Raw genomic sequence first — 16748 nt, forward strand, 5'->3', positions numbered from 1 at the left:
TGCGGCTTAGGGAACGGGGCAGTATCACCACCGCAGTGATCCCTGCTCAGGCACTGGTGATAGGTTAGGGGCAGAGGTGGTTGCCAATGGCGTTGGATGTTGGAGCGGATGACAGAGGGGTCCGGAGCACTCTTAGAGTGCGACCGCCATTTTGACGCTCCAAGCCACGGCTCTCGATTTTCTGATTTTTAGATAACAAGCATTAAGGACTTTGTATGGTGCTCTGCAGGTGGTCCGTCCGCATATCTTTCAAGGCAGAGGAAGTCAGACCTCCATCACACATTGAATTAAGAAATCCCCATTGACTTAGCAGTGATTGTTTTGCCAAAACCTTTGTTAAGGTTCACTCTGAAAAATATGTAATGCCAATCTGCCCCCATAAAATGGCATTATTCTTTTGTATTAAAAAACAAACACCCAAAGTGGGGGTTTATTTCTGAAATTCCCAAAAATTAAATGTCCCTGACACACCAGCAATAAACAGGGCAGGCCATTTGACGCAACTGCTCCAAGTTACATTATTAGAAATGGCCAGCAGGGAAGAAGATTCAGACCGCAGACTCAGCTGAGGCTCTGCTGTTAGAAACCTGGAAGATTGCTCACCTTTTCAAACAAGAAAGAGCAAACTATTTGGTTGAGGGCCACCTCCAATTGATCTGATCAGCATTTGGGGCTGTTGCAAGTGAGCGCTCGCCTCTGCCTTTTCTTCTGCGCCTGCCACGGCGGGGTCGTTGTGTGATCAAAAATCTTCTGCTGGTTTTTATTGCCGTTGCCAACCCATTTTCTTCGAGCCTGTCCCAAGCTTCTGAGGGCGAATCGAAGTACCAGGTGTTACCATTCCTGATTATGCGGAGGTGGGTGGGAAAGAGGAGAGAGTATCGGAGGTCCAAGTCCCGAAGTTGTTTCTTGACTGCGCCATAGGTGGCTCGCCTCCTCTGTACATGAGCAGTGTAGTCAGGGAAGAGGGAGACTGTGACATTTTGCACCTTAGGGCCAGGCTGTTTGCCAACTTCTCGCAGTATGACGTCCCTGTCCCTGAAGTTCATTACGCGGACCAGGAACAGACGGGAGCAAGCCCACGGAGGGGGTTTGTGGGCCTGCACTATATACGCCCTCCTCACTACAAATTGTGGGGAAAGTGACCCTGGAGGCAGCAATTCTCTAATCCAGGTTTCGATGAAGACCTCCGTGGCGTGTCCTTCTGCCCCCTCTGGTAGTCCAACCACCCGAACATTGTTTAGACGCGACCTCCCCTCTGCGTCGTCCACCTTCTCTTCTAGGGTGCCCATGCGGTTCAACAGATCCTGCAGTGTGGATGCACAGTTGCGAGAACGGGGCTGAAGGTCAGCCAGTGCTGTCTCCGTATTGCGGGCCCTGTCCGAGAGCTTATGCTGGTTGGCTCGGAGGAGTATATAGTCTGAGGTAATTATGTCCATCCTGCTCTCCAGGGAGGTGCGTGTCAGCTCCAGCGTATTTCCAATCTTTTCAACTGCCTCCAGGACTGACTCTAGTTTGGCAGCAATATCTGGCGGACTCACCCCCACTCAGGTCCTGAGGTTGTGACTGTTCCCTCAGATTGGCCCCATGAGGGGACGTCCTGGTGCACGTTAGAGCGTAGGCGCCCCATGACAATCTGCTGGGCACTCCGCATATGGAGTGGGGTAACGGAGTCTGACGTCCGTGGACTGTGAAGTCCTCCCTCCGCACCTCCTGGCGCCGCAGAGGTGCACTCTGCTTACGAGGGTACCTATAGGGGTCAGGCAGCCACCCGCTTCAGCCGGCAGCGCGATGAAGTAGGCACACCATAAACTTGTCTAATCTGTGGCCACCGCCTGGCTGGACGGAAGCAGGCAAGTCCCCATTCTTTCTGCCGTGATACCTGGCTTTTGGAGTGTCGTTGACATCCTAATACCGGCTGTCGACATTTGCTTTAGGATATACAGCTTACATTGGAACTGGAATAGGTGGGGTGTCCTGCATACGGTCATTGGACTAATGAGATGGTTTTTATGTGAGCCATTTGGGCGAATATAAGTAGGCTTGCGGAACTAAGTGTGCGTTCTTTCCTTGGGGGTATATCTAAATCACTGATCTCTTGTCCCTTGTATAAGGAACAACAACCCTGAGTAATACTTAACTCCGGGATTGACTGTTCGTGGAACAATCTCATGCTCGTCACATTATTTTTCACAAGTAACCATGCCCCCTCTTTGGACCTATTCGACATCCTTGTTTTCTGTCTCTTCTCTATATCTATGAGTTGGATGGATGCTGACTGAACACTTGATTTTGAATATTCCAGTCAACCGTGGTTTGCATAAGGAATGACAATTGGATTGCTACTCTGGCTACTTTTTTGACTCGACCACTTTTGCTGTGATTGAATTCTTCAAAAGTTATTATCGCCCTGAAGAAGTCCTCTAGTAGGACGAAACTCGTTGGCTGTATCACTTTGAAATTTGATGTTTGTGACTGCGTTTCTTTAAATATATTTCTTTTTATTAAACATTCCGACCAAATAGCAGCATATTAAATACAAGCAGGCTGTTTCGTATATCACAGAGACAATTCACATTATTCAAGATAAATCACAAATAATACATGAGACACTTTAAGGGGTATCAAGAGTGTCCGAGTCCACATGATGGCTTGGAGGAAGGCAGATGTCCCCTCTATACCGGTTCCACGCTCCCTATACCTTGATCCACTTCCCAGGGCATCCCCTCGCTAGGAAGACTGACTTTTCTCTGTACATACACCAGACCAGATCTTACTTCCACATTCCCACCTGAGGCGGTTGATTGGCTCCCCACAGCTGTGCGATGTTACGTTTTGCGATCATGTATGCAAGTGTAGCCCACTGCGTGGTGTATGCATTAAGATCTGAAGGCTCCCAGACATTTAATATGCATCTTCGAGCTTCCAGCTAAACGTCTACCCCCAATACCAATTGCAGTATGCGATGAATGTCTGTCGAGTACCGTTCTTTCTGTTGACAGTTCCACAATATGTGCATGAACGTTCCTAGTTCCCACAGCCCCATCTGCACTCTCCACTCTCCACCTGTCCCATGCGGACCAGGCCCGGGCCTGTGACATAGACCCTGTGCAATATTTTAAGCTGCACTAACCTCAGCCTGGCCTGGATTGCGACCACTCGCGGGGAGGAAACTGCCTCCTGCCAGTCTTCATCGTCTATTTCTAGACCGTCTCCTGTCCATTTCCCTCTCAGGGTCGATAACGGATTCTCCATGTTGTTAATCAATTTCCTATATATTAGGGATATGGTTTTTTGTGGAAGATGTCCATCGAGAACTCTATCCTCCAGGGGGAAGACTTCCGGAAGTGACGTGCCACTGGGCACATGAGTAAGTAATGTATGTCGGATCTGAAGGTACTGGTAGCTCTCAGTGTCTGACAATTTATATTGTGCTTGTAATATCGGAAACAGCTGTATCGTACTCTCTCCCCAACTATCTTTGATTCGGGAGATTCCAATAAGGTCCCATTTATCGAACCCCTTGGATTTCTAGAGGTTACCTAGTGTCTCTGAGCTCCATAGTGGCTTGGCAAGCGTGAGTTTATTCTCCCATTGCAGGTGTTTGGTGCCAGCGTGCCATACGTGTACGGCATGTGCGGTTGGTCCTGTCAGCGGGTATCTACAGGGCTTCGCGTATAGCGCTCTATTGTAGTCCCCCCCTGGGAGCAGCCATCTGTCCATGGCATAACCGGGGTCATTTGGTCGCCCATAGACCCCGTGGTTGATCGCTGCTAACTGCGACACCCAGTAGTACTTTTTTTAATCCGGCAGGCTAATTCTCTCATCATACCAGTTTAAGTTCAATTTGGAGAATGCAATGCGTGGTCTGCCCTCTCATAAGAGCTGTCTCTGGAGACTCTCGATTTCTTTGAAATAGGACGCGGGAACCGGATCCATTGCATTCTGATGTGCATATAGAAAACGTGGAAGCGCCATCATTTTGAATAGGACAGCCCTGCCTAACATGGACAGAGGAAGAGATCTCCAGTGTGCGACGTCGTTCTTGAGTCTTTGCAGTGGTGGATCCAGATTTGGGCATGACGGAGTTTCGAGTCTAGGGTCACATAGATTCTGAGATAGCGGAACCCTTTCGACACAATTTTAATCGGGCAACCACTCGGTATTATAGGTGGCTCACCCTGTAGAACAAATACCACTGATTTAAGCCAGTTCACAGTAAATACCGAGTACCTTCCAAATATTACCAGCACATCAAGGAGGCAGAGTAATGAACCTCTAGGGTTTGTGAGATACAGCAGGACGTCGTCCCCGTACAGCGATACCTTGTCCTCCCATTCCGGCGACCACCGCAATCCGTGGATGGATCGGTTATGCCGGATCCAAGCCGCCAGTGGATCCACTGCTAATGCGTACAGGAGCTGAGACAGGGGGCACCCTTGCCGGGTACCTCTACTGAGTTGAAAATCCGGGGACTTACGATTATTAACCACCACCTGGGCCATCGGGCCGGAGTACAGGAGTCAAATCCAGCCACTATATTCCACCCTAAATCCTAACTTGTCTAAAACCGCAAATAAATAGGGCCACTCAACCATATCAAACGCCATAGTGGTGTCTAATGAAACTATAACTGCTGGTTCCAATATAGTGGACGCTCTACTCAACACTCCCTGCAGCCGACATAGGTTAAGGGCTCTATTGCGATGTGGCATAAAGCCCGATTGGTCTGGGTGTATCAGAGTGGTGATTACCTTGATCAAACGCATCGCCAATAGTTTAGCAAGGACATTGGGCTCCACATTTAACAGTGATATCGGCTGATAAGAGCCACAGCTAGTTCTGGGCTTACCGTCCTTGTATATGACCACAATATTTGCCACTCATTGGTCGTAAGGCAGCAGTCCCGTCTCCCTACTCTAGTAACATGGACAGGAAATAGGGGGCCAGTTTATTGGAGTTTAGTTTATACAATTCAACTGGGCTACCATTGGGCCTCCCGCTACTACTCTATGCCGCGTTTGAGGGGAGGGGGGCCTAGGCCCGATCGACTCCCGGAGCCCCACCACAGTTAAGTAGTACTGCTGCAGGCCCACCTCGAACGCCCCCGCTTCCCACAGCAGTGGAAGAGCCTCAATGGTCACGGCTGCCACAGTCCAGCACCGCCCGATCTCCTCCTCGCGCCTGTGGCCTAGCTGCGGGGTAGGCCAGGTGCATCTCCTGTGCCTAAGCAGGGCCCCACTCCCGGCAGGCCGCCACTCCTCACTGGCTAAGCGCTGGCAGGCCTCGCGGATGTTACAGCCTCATGGGGGGGGGGCTCTTACCAGCTAATTGTCTTGCTGCTGCTGCCATCCAGATCCGGGAACAATGCCCCCTCCTCACAGACGTGCCTCGGCTCTCAGCGCTCCGTGTCGGTGCCTCCCTGACATCAGGTGCGCGCCGACTTCAGGCTCCTTCAGTGTCCGTTGACCCCCACTGTTCAGGACGGACGACAACTGCTCTGCAGGGACTGCAGGTGTCCAGCCACCAGCACCCCTCTTACCGCTCCTCAGCCAGCCGATGCAGTGAGGGCCCAGACAGAAACTCGTGGCAGCGAGGCCCTGCCGTAATTGCTGCGGTCCAGTCATTGAGCTTGTTTGCGCCCTTCGCGCCCACAACAGCAGAGAGGCCGTGCAGCGGCCAGGGCCCAGGAGTCCGCCACGACCGCTTCCCGGAGGGTCGCAGCTCAGATTCAGCAGGCAAGTAACTGCGCTGGCTTGTGGGCTGTCTGCGGCTGTGTTTTAAGCTTTTTGCTGTACGGTTGCTGCAGTTTTTCAGGAGAAACGGGGATACTCAGCTAAGCGTTAGGAATTCCTACCCGCCATAATGGCTGGCTAGCCACGCCCCCGTCCCTCACCACCTCTCTTCCTTCACACATTCATCTCTAATAGTACTAATTTCTCATCTGGAATCAAAATTGTTATTATTAATACGTTTGAAAAGCACATTTCTCAGTTCATGCTCATAAATAACATTTCAATTATTGAGGTCAATGGAACTCCCACACACCACACTTGTCTTACATTAGTTTAATTCACTTTACATTCACAAACAACATAAGCTAAAAACATTTCTATAAAAAAATCAAAAAACACTTAATTATGGACTGATGCAAATCATTGTTTTATGTTCACATCAAAATCGGGGTTTCTTTTCATTTCTCTACTAGAATTGGCTATACCTCACAAATAGAACCAGGGTCCTCGATACTCTAACCTGGTCCTTATAGGTCCTTCAAATAGCACACCCCTCTGGGGACATTGTGATCATGGGGCCAATCTTTCTGTAAGTGAAATGACAAACATTGTCAACCCGCCACTTGGGTCTGCATACTGTCTTTTACTCCATCACTTCTAAGTGTCTTCTGTCATCTACTGTCACCTTCAATTACGGAGAGTTACGATTACACCGAGTAGCTTAAATCACTCTAATCTATAGATTTTCGCCTACTTTTACCTCCTGTTACAAAGTATTGCAATCATTCGATTCACCAGATTTACGGCACTCTGTAAGCAAAATGTGATCATAATCCGAACCCTCATGTTTAAAGTCTCTGCAAATGCACAATTTCACAATCTACTCCACCAACCATTCCCACCTCTAATCAGCATGTGCTCTTCTCCTTAATCGTGCTCACCTATCTGTATCAGGCCCTATTTCTTGGATTATTTGGGCCAGCTTCCCAAAAGTCGCTTGTTAGGCATAATGATACAACAATATGTATACCATGATGTATTACAGAGAGATGTGACAGTATATGCAGAGGCAGTGTAAATCAAAAACGATAGACTGTCCCAAAAGTACCCTATTCCTGTATGTAAACGCTGCCACACAACCCTGTAATTATCCAAAGACCTGAACAATCCATTCTGGCTGCTCCTCACGAGAAAGCAAAATGAGTTTGAAATATGATTTTGACTATCACATACGTATCTTGAATAAGCTAACAACATGTGCCATTCTCCAAGAGTCAAATCCAGGCAAAATGCAAAAACTTCAAAACAGAAGGCTTTGTGATACTTCAGTCACTGCCCCATTGTGATGCTAGCAGCATTGCCCTTGTCATCTTTCACACTGCTCGAGGGCTAAGAAACTCAGTGTGCCTAGCAACAACCAAGGGCGAGCTATGTATTAGTTTTGTTGCAGAAGCCTTTGAATGGGCTACATTTTAGAAAAAATAATGACCAAACTACATTCTGACTGGAACAACATTCTGGCATCTTTTCATCTGGCTGCACACAGTGCTTATATCTGATGTGAGAAACACACCATTTTGGCAAGGTAAGTGTACTTTTTGTTCTGTGGGACTGTAGGGCTTGTCGATGGCAATATGTCATCTTCCTCTTTAGTGTTTAATACCACCAGGCACACTGGGTTTTATGATCTCACAAATGCTCAGCCTAGTTTATCTACAAGAGATAGGCAGCTATTGCGCCTACACTAGGTAGTGAAATCCATTAGAGTCTAAAAGGTCAATTGTACTTCAAACAGTCATCGGTTTCACCCTGAAATTCCTAACTGAACATAGTGTGTCAGGATAAACTATCTAAACTTCCAGCTGGTCTGCATAGATTTAGGTGCTTATGTGTTTTTTGATAACAGTGAATTAACAATTTAAAAATTGAATATCATCATAAGGCTTAATGACTGCAAGAGTTGAGTGAAGCCCATGATACACTTCTGGCAGAGTTTCCTCTTGTTTTTTTATACACGGCCCATATACAATTGTACCTTTTGGACTCTTAAGCCTTGATAAATCTGCATGGGAGCAGTGAAACACGTGTTGGCTGAGAACGCACTCTAAAGGGACTGTATAATTTCATGTGAACTGGAATCTGCTGGAGATATGGAAAGCTCTCTTAAACAATTTTGGACTCAAAAAGAAAGGATTGGCTGTTGAAAGTTCCCAAATATGTACATTTATTTATATGAGTGTTTCATGAATTAATTAAGCTGTACTAAACGAATATTATGTACTTATTGTCATTTAGGATTCGATTAAATAGGTGCATTATTTGCAAAAACGTTTTTCAGAATCTGAGCTAAAATGTGAGGACAATAACACAAACATATTTTTTCTAAAAAAATGAATAGAGTGCCTCCTATTTAGTATTTTCTATATTTAAATCTTGTATTTGATATTTCTTTTTATGGCAAGTATTGTTTATCATGTAATACTTAGCTCCAAATTCAGTAATTATATCACAGGTCACATAGTTCCTTTGCCAACATGTGTTTCATGAAATGTAAGGACTTTATCAAGGAATTAATTTCTTAGCACCATTTACTAGCACTTCTCACCCCTGGCAAAAGTCAGTATTATTAAAACTGTCTCATCGGTCATGAAAAACTACATGTGATAGTGGAAGCATTGAGTTTCTTAGCTCCTTAGGGACTCGGGGAAAGGGTGTAAGAAGTATCCAAGAAGCATATGTCAATGGCACCTCAAGGTGCTTGAACTGGGTAAATGAAGAACACTAGCTCAACCCCTAGCAGACAATGGACAGCTCTGCAGAATGGAAATATTTCAGAATTGTACTGTATTTAGTCTCAGGACACCCTTTTCTCGGACTTCTATTTTTTTAATTTCATGTAAAGATTACTAAGCTCGGATGCTGACTGACTGAAAAGTGAAAGTGAGACTGTTATATAATAGGTAATACTTTATTCAATACTAGTATAACATTATAAATAGAATACAACGATACAATATAACTATAGAAATAGACATCAAAGTGTGGGGGGCTTTGTAATATTGCATAGCGTGACTGTATAAGTTATAGTTCCCTTGTTTCATAAACTATATTTGTAAGAAAAGTATCATACAGTATGGTTGAAAGTGTTTTCCTATTCATTTGGTTTATTCCAGTTAATCTAGAAGGTAGCCAGTGGCAAACAATTCAAATCAATTGTACTAAAGTACGATAAAACAGTGTGTGAATATATATTACCAACCCGCCCCAATAATTGTGGCCTGATTTCACAAAACAAAAACTGAAGGTGCGCCAGCTGGAACGGACGTGGAGACGCAATTACTCTGAGTCAGACAGACTACAATACACTACAGCTCGCAGGGAAAACAAAAACGCAATCTTCCTAGCCAAATCAGAACATTTTTCAAACAGAATCTCGTCCGCAGACAATAAATCAAAGGAGGTCTTCAAAATCATGAATGAACTTACCTCAGACGACAGAACTCTCCCGGCTCAGACCCCCACCCAAGAGACCTGCGATGCTCTCAATCTTTTCTTTATCGAGAAAATCAATAAAATCAAGGACTCAATCCCCCCCTCCCTCAGATACCCCCCCCGACACCCCTCCGAACAATTTACTGACCTTCACCCACTTCCCCACCCTCAACCCCAACTCCCTAGCTGAACTTGCGACCCGGGTAAAATCAGGCTCTCCGAACGACTGCTGCCCTCCTTCGGTCCTACGGGACGTCTGTCTCAAACTACCCGACTGCATCTTACCCCTGCTGAATGGCTCTCTCAGCACCGGCATTGTCCCCAGCACCTTTAAGGAGGCCATTTTAGTGCCTCTCCTGAAGAAACCTGGCGCGGACCCGGCGGAACTCTCTAACTACCGTCCCATATCGCTCTTGCCCTACTTTTCCAAGCTAATGGAGGCCCACGTCACCCGGTGTCTCTCCAACTTCATCGAGACCTCCGGCCACCTGGAGCCTAACCAAGCCGGCTTCAGGCCAGCCCATTCCACTGAGGCCGTTATCCTAGCAGTCTTGGACACGTTGAGGAGGAACGCTGACACAGGGATTCCCCAGGCCCTTGTACTCCTGGATCTGTCGGCCGCGTTCGACACGGTTGACCACAACATCCTTCTTCACCGTGTCGAGCGGGCAGGCATCCAGGGTCCTGCCCTCAAATGGACCCAGTCCTTCCTGACTGGCAGAACACAAGCCGTCCGCTTGGGCCCCTACACAGCGTCCAAAACCCCCACGACTTGTGGAGTCCCTCAGGGTTCCTCCCCGTCACCCCTATTATTCAACCTCTACCTCCGGCCCCTGATTCACTCGCTTCAGAGCTGGGACATCACAGTGTACAACTACGCTGACGACCTGCAGATCATCTTCCCACTCAACTCCTCGGACACCGTGAACAACTTCCATTCCGCCATGATACACATCCAGCAGTGGATGAACTACAACCAACTAAAATTAAATCCTGGGAAAACTGAGCTCCTCCTCCCCGGCTCCAGCCCTTCCCACTGGGGTCCGCAGTTCTGGCCTAACGAATTAGGCCCCTCCCCGGTCCCTGTGAAATCAGTAAAAAGTCTTGGTGTGACCATCGATGCCGAACTCTACCTCAGATCTCAAGTGGGCGCTGTGATCTCCTCATGTACGTTCCAGCTTCGTAAAATCCGTAAAGTCAGTCATCTTCTACCACCAGCCGCTCTGGTCCAGGTTATCATCTCCCTAGTACTATCCCGTTTGGACTTTTCCAGCTCCCTGTATCACGGACTCCCACAATCACCGCTGCGTCGCCTCCAGGTCGTGCAGAATCAAGCAGCCCGTCTCATCTACAAAACTCCTAAATGGCAGTAGGCCAAACCACTGCTACACAAACTGCACTGGCTACCTATAAAACAAAGGGCGGCTTTCAAGCTGGGCTGCCTCATGTTCAAATCCCTCCACTGCTCCAGCCCCGCCTTCCTGACAACACTTATCAACCCACACCGTCCAACGCGCAATCTCCGTTCAGCTCACCTCAACCTGCTTGTTGCCCCCAAAACCCAAACCAACAAATTTGGTGGCCGTCGGTTTGCCCACCTAGCCGCCAAATTTTGGAATCCTCTTCCCCTGTCCATCAAATCCAGTAGCTCCCTTCTTCACTTCAGAAAACTGCTCAAAACCTTCCTTTTTCCCCCACCCGGCTAATCTCCGCCTCCTCAGATCCCACACTCACCTCTGTCTTACAGCGCCAGGAAACCCACGGTGTCAGTGCGCTCTACAAATTTCACCTAACATAACATGGAAAGGTCAATAAAATAAAATCAGGGGATCACATGAGGGGAGAAGTTGAATTTTATGTAGCCACGGATTGTACTTCCCTGCCACTGTTACATGTAATGTGTCAGTGATTTCCCAAACCCACTCAAAAAGAAAACAGAACGCATTGATGGCACATCCTAATTAACATCAGAATTGTAGTTCTAAAGGCAGTTCTACAGCCTTGTCACTTTTCACCCGGATGGTTTGCCCTCCATGGTAAGGAGGATTCACACCTTATAAACATAGGTATTGTGGGACATACTTGCCTATCCGTGTCTACAAACCTTTTCCATTACTCAATAAGGTTGTCTCATCCATCTTATGTACTATACGAATAAGATAGCTAAACAAATTAAGCATGCTCTTTACAGGTTTTTTTTAGAAACCTTGTTGTACTACTTTATACCTTTCCGAGGAGATTGACAAAACGAGGCTCCTGTAGGTGGGTACCATTAAAATTTGTTGTTTACAGCACAGCGAAGCCCCACTGTTTACATTTTGATTGATGTGAATTTTCCTTGTAGCCTTTGGAGAAAGAGTACTGTGGAGTAAGAGAACTGTGGAGTAAGAGAGATATAAAAGGTACATGGAAACATCACCGGTAGATTTGGTAACAGATCATGTGAAATATTGCTGTCCTGCAGGGTTCCTCTTATCGCCTCAAGTATCCCTATCTGAGAAAATGAAGCTAATCAAGAACTCGAAGTCCATGCCAGCCAGTGCGGGAAGTGATGTTGACCCCCTGACTTTATCTGCCCGGATGTTCAAGGTAGGTTTTTAATTTTACACATAGCATGCCAAGTCTCTGCCAAAGTGTCAATCAGAGACCTGAAGCTAAACAGAAAATAATCAATCAATCAATCAATCAGCGAATTTGTATAGCGCGCTACTCACCCGCTAGGGTCTCAAGGCGCTGGGGGGAGGGGGAGTTGCTACTGCTCGAACAGCCAGGTCTTGTGTTGTTTCCTGAAGGAGAGATGGTCCTGGGTCCGCCGTAGGTGGGTGGGGAGGGAGTTCCATGTCTTGGCCGCCAGGTAGGAGAAGGATCTTCCTCCGGCGGTGGTTCTGCGAATTCGTGGGACGGTGGCGAGGGCGAGGCTGGTGGAACGGAGCTGGCGGGTGGGTGTGTAGAATGTCAGTCGGCTGTTGAGGTATTTGGGGACCATGTTGTGGAGAGCCTTGTGTGCGTGGGTGAGGAGTCTGAACGTGATCCTCTTGCTGACGGGGAGCCAGTGCAGGTCTCTCAGATGGGCAGAGATGTGGTCGTGACGGGGGAAGGCCAGGACGAGTCATGCAGAAGCGTTCTGTATCCGTTGAAGTCTTTTCTGGAGTTTGTCTGTGGTGCCAGCGTAGAGGGTGTTCCCGTAGTCCAGATGGCTGGTAACGAGGGCCTGGGTGACCGTCTTCCAGGTTTCGGTGGGGATCCACCGGAAGATCTTTCGGAGCATGCGCAGGGTGTTGAAACAGGATGACGAGACGGCATTGACTTGCTTGTTCATCGTGAGGGAGGCGTCCAGGATGAAGCCCAGGTTGCGTGCATGGTCCGTTGGCTTCGGAGCGGTGCCCAGGGCAGGGGGCCACCAGGAGTCATCCCAGGCAGAGGGGGATGGTCCCAGGATGAGGACTTCCGTCTTGTCTGAGTTCAGTTTCAGACGGCTGAGCTTCATCCATTCCGCGACGTCTTTCATTCCTTCCTGGAGGCTGGCTCTGGCAGTGGTGGGATCGTTGGTCAGGGAGAGGATCAGTTGGGTGTCGTCAGCGTAGGAAATGATGTTTAGGTTGTGTTGGCATGCGATGGCTGCGAGGGGGCTCATGTATACTTTGAAGAGGGTGGGGCTGAGCGAGGAGCCTTGCAGGACGCCGCAGATGACTTCGGTGGCCGCGGATCGGAACGGGGGGAGTCGGACTCTCTGGGTTCTTCCGGCGAGGAACGAGATGATCCACTCCAGGGCCGTTCCTTGGATTCCGGTGTTGCTGAGGCGCTGTATTAGGGTGCGGTGGCATACAGTGTCGAAGGCTGCTGAGAGGTCCAGGAGAATGAGGGCAGCTGTTTCCCCGTTGTCGAGCAGGGACCTGATGTTGTCGGTGGCTGCGATGAGGGCGGTCTCGGTGCTGTGGTTTGCTCGGAAACCGGACTGCGAGGGGTCGAGGGATCCGTTCATCTCGAGGAAGGCGGAGAGTTGTTTGTTGACGGTCTTCTCGATGACTTTGGCAGGAAAAGGGAGGAGCAAGATGGGACGGAAGTTCTTGAGGTCCGTGGGGTCCGCGGTGGGTTTTTTCAGGATGGCGCTGAGCTCGGCATGTTTCCAGCTCTCCGGGAAGGTACCGGATGCGAATGAGCTGTTAATGATGTCCCGGAGTTGGGGTGCGATGATGAAGTCAGCTTTGTTGAAGATCTGGTGTGGGCAGGGGTCGGTAGTGGAGCCGGAGTGGATGGTGTTCATCGAACGGGTGGTATCTTCGGTGCTGACCGGGGTCCAGGTGCAGAGGGTGGTGGTGGGGGGTGCTGGTTCGGAGGTTGGGTGCGTGGTCTGTGTGCCGAAGCTGTTGTGTATGTCGGCGATCTTGCGGTGGAAGAACGAGGCGAGTGAGTTGCAGAGGTCTTGCAAAGGTGTGATGTCGTTGTTGCAGGCGCTGGGGTTGGAGAGCTCTTTAACGATGCAGAAGAGTTCCTTGCTCTTGTGGGTGTTGTTGTTCAGTCGTTCTTTGAATGTTGTCCTTTTGGTGGTGCGGATCAGCTGGTTGCGGGTGGCGTTCTTGAGGGCTGTCATGTTTTCTGTTGTCTGGTCGTGGCGCCAGGCTTTCTCGAGGGTTTGGCAGTTCTTCTTGGAGTTTTTGAGGTCGTTGGTAAACCACGATGCTTTCTTGCTGCCGGGTCTGCTGGGAGGTTTCTTCATTGGTGCAAGTTCATCGGCGGTGTTGGTGAGCCACTGTGTGAGGTTGCGGGCTGCTTCGTTGGGGTCCCTTGTGTAGGTGGGAGGGTGCTGGCTGAGGGAGGTGGTGAGTTGGTCGGCGGTGATCTTGCTCCAGTTTCTGCGGGGAACCTGTTGCGGGCGGTGGTGGGTCGTTGTTCTCCTGAAGTTGAAGTGGATGCAGCTGTGATCTGTCCAGTGTAGTCCGGAGGAGTGGCTGAAGGAGATGTGCTTGCTGGAGGAGAATATGGGGTCTAGCGTGTGGCCGGCCTAGTGGGTGGGGGTGTCCACCAGTTGCTTAAGTCCGAGGTTGGCGAGGTTGTCCAACAGGGTGGTGGTGTTGCTGTCATTGTTGTTCTCCAGGTGGAAGTTGAGGATCCCTAGGAGGATGTAGTCTGAGGAGGTTAGGGCGTGCTGGCTGACGAAGTCTGCGATGGCTTCGCTGAATTGTGTGCGTGGTCCTGGGGGTCGGTGAGAGTGCCTCTGAGGGTGGTCTTGGGGTCGGTGTGTATCTGGAAGTGAAGGTGCTCGGCGGCGGTGAGGGTGTCGTCGGAGTTGGTCGTGATTCGGATGGTGTTTCTGTAGACGATGGCGATGCCTCCTCCGGTTTGGTTGACGCGGTCCTTCCGGGTGATCTTGTAGCCATCCGGGATGGCTATGGCGATGTCGGGGGCTGAGGAGGCGTTCATCCATGTTTCTGTGAGGAAGGCGACGTCTGGTGATGTTGTGTCGAGGAGGTTCCAGAGTTCGATGGCGTGCCTGTGGACGGAGCGGGTGTTGAGCAGGATGAACTTGAGGTGATTGTTGCTGGTGCCTGTCTTGGCGGGAGTGGTGCAGGTTCGTAGGCAGGTGAATTTGCAGGCTTGGCAGGTGAAGGGTCCGTGGGTGCGTTTCGGTAGCAGGCGGGGTTTCGGCCGGCGTTGAGTGCATGGAGGGTGGAGGCGTCGTAAGTCCGTCGTGTGGGTTGGCATCGGCGGGGGCCAGGGGTCCTGGCGCTGGGCGCGGTCCAGGCCCGGACGGGCATAGACGGGCTTGCCTTTGGCGCGCCCGCTGCACTTGATGGCGAAGTGGGAGGGAGGAGCAGCTGGGAGGCGGGATCGGGGCGGCAAATGGGAAGGGGGTACAGAAGAAAAAGGGGCGGGCCGCAGGGGAGCAGCGGCAGGGAGCGGGGGGGAGAACAGAGTGGGAAACGGAGGCGAGGGGGCAGGTCACGAGTACAGAAGAAACAGCGAAAAATACAGGCACAGGGAAACCAAAAACACGAGGGGGCAAGTCACGAGTACAGTAAAAAACAGCGACAAATACAGGCACAGAGGAATCAAAAAACAGAGCCCAGAATACTCAGCTGCAGGGCAGCGGCGAACTCGCGGCAGTAGGGGGAAGACTGGGCACACTCACAGGGAGTCACGCAGTGCGTGCAGCGACCGGCCCTGAATCAGGGTCAAGGGTCACAGCTCAGCGCTGTGTGAACTCCGCCATAAATGGCCAAGTGGGAGGGAGGAGCAGCTGGGAGGCAGGAGCGGGGCGGCGAATGGGAATGGGGTACAGAAGAAAAAGGGGTGGGGCCGCAGGGGAGCAGCGGCGGAGAGCGGGGGGGAGAACATAGCGGGAAACGGAGGCGAGGGGGCAGGTCACGAGTACAGAAGAAACAGCAAAAAATACAGGTACAGGGAAACCAAAAACACGAGGGGGCAAGTCACGAGTACAGTAAAAAACAGCGACAAATACAGGCACAGAGGAATCAAAAAACAGAGCCCAGAATACTCAGCTGCAGGGCAGCGGCGAACTCGCGGCAGTAGGGGGAAGCCTGGGCACACTCACAGGGAGTCACGCAGTGCATGGAGCGACCGGCCCTGAATCAGGGTCAAGGGTCACAGCCCTAAAATACTATGATTTATGTGCAATGAAATCACTGACAAAGAAGTTAGTAATAAAAAGAGTATGAAGTGTCTCTACTTTAGTATAGGATGGAAAAGAAGACCAACTATTCAGACTTTCTAAGTAAGAATATCCTCTTGAGGCGGGGGCATCTATTTTCAGGTATGTTTTTGCTTACTGTCCATGATCAGAATGAATCCAACTCCTAAATTTGGGTAGGATTGGGTAATTATGAGTAATAAGTAAATATATTGTGGTTCCTCCTAGCAATGCTCCAAAGACACTGTAATCACTGAACTTCAATGATCTCCTTTTTTAATTGATGACAATTGGGGCCAGAAAAGGAAGGTCTGAAAAAGGTCCAAAAGAGGGGTCAAAGTACATGAAAGCACAGTAGTAGGTAGACAGAAGCCAGAAGACAGCTGAATTATCTAACGTATTTATAAAGTGCACCAGCACCTGGAGGCATTTGGGCAATTTGAAAGCAAAATATACACAGCAATGTTTTAGGAGAAGAACAGCAGTATGAAAGCTGAAAGTGATTTTTCAGCCCTGTTAAGTAAAAATTAGTGCTTAACATATAATCCACATATGCAACATGACATTTGAGCAAGGGCCCAGTAGTTTGGAGCCCAAAACTTCAGCAAATAATCTGTGATAGGGACTAAAACAAACAGGAAATGTCTAATATATGGCTTAGAATCAAAAATACTTTACAGAAGTTGTAGGTACATCAATTCAGGAGCAAGAGGAATTGTGTACTGCTAGATGTTGTCTGAATCAAGGAGGAAGGGCTTAGGTCTGATATTTAGTTGAAGTGAGTTTCATGCTTCAATTGCAGCTTGAGAGAAGGATGTTTTCTGTGAAAAATATTCTCTGAATATAAAGAGCTCACTCAATAGAAATGTGAGCCT

General features: G+C 49.2%; 1 protein-coding gene across 1 annotated transcript in view; it reads left to right on the forward strand.

The window, feature by feature from the left end:
* The window catches only part of TRIM13 (tripartite motif containing 13), a 197406-nt gene that overhangs the window by 44685 nt on the left and 135973 nt on the right, over positions 1 to 16748 (forward strand). Inside the window, exon 2 of the mRNA XM_078657371.1 lies at positions 11689 to 11813. Within this exon, the coding sequence (XP_078513497.1) occupies positions 11727 to 11813 (87 nt within the window). The 5' untranslated portion in view covers positions 11689 to 11726. The remainder of the gene's footprint in view (positions 1 to 11688; positions 11814 to 16748) is intronic.

The sequence above is a fragment of the Lissotriton helveticus genome, chromosome 8 (assembly GCF_964261635.1).
Source record: "Lissotriton helveticus chromosome 8, aLisHel1.1, whole genome shotgun sequence".
Lineage (NCBI taxonomy): Eukaryota > Metazoa > Chordata > Amphibia > Caudata > Salamandridae > Lissotriton > Lissotriton helveticus.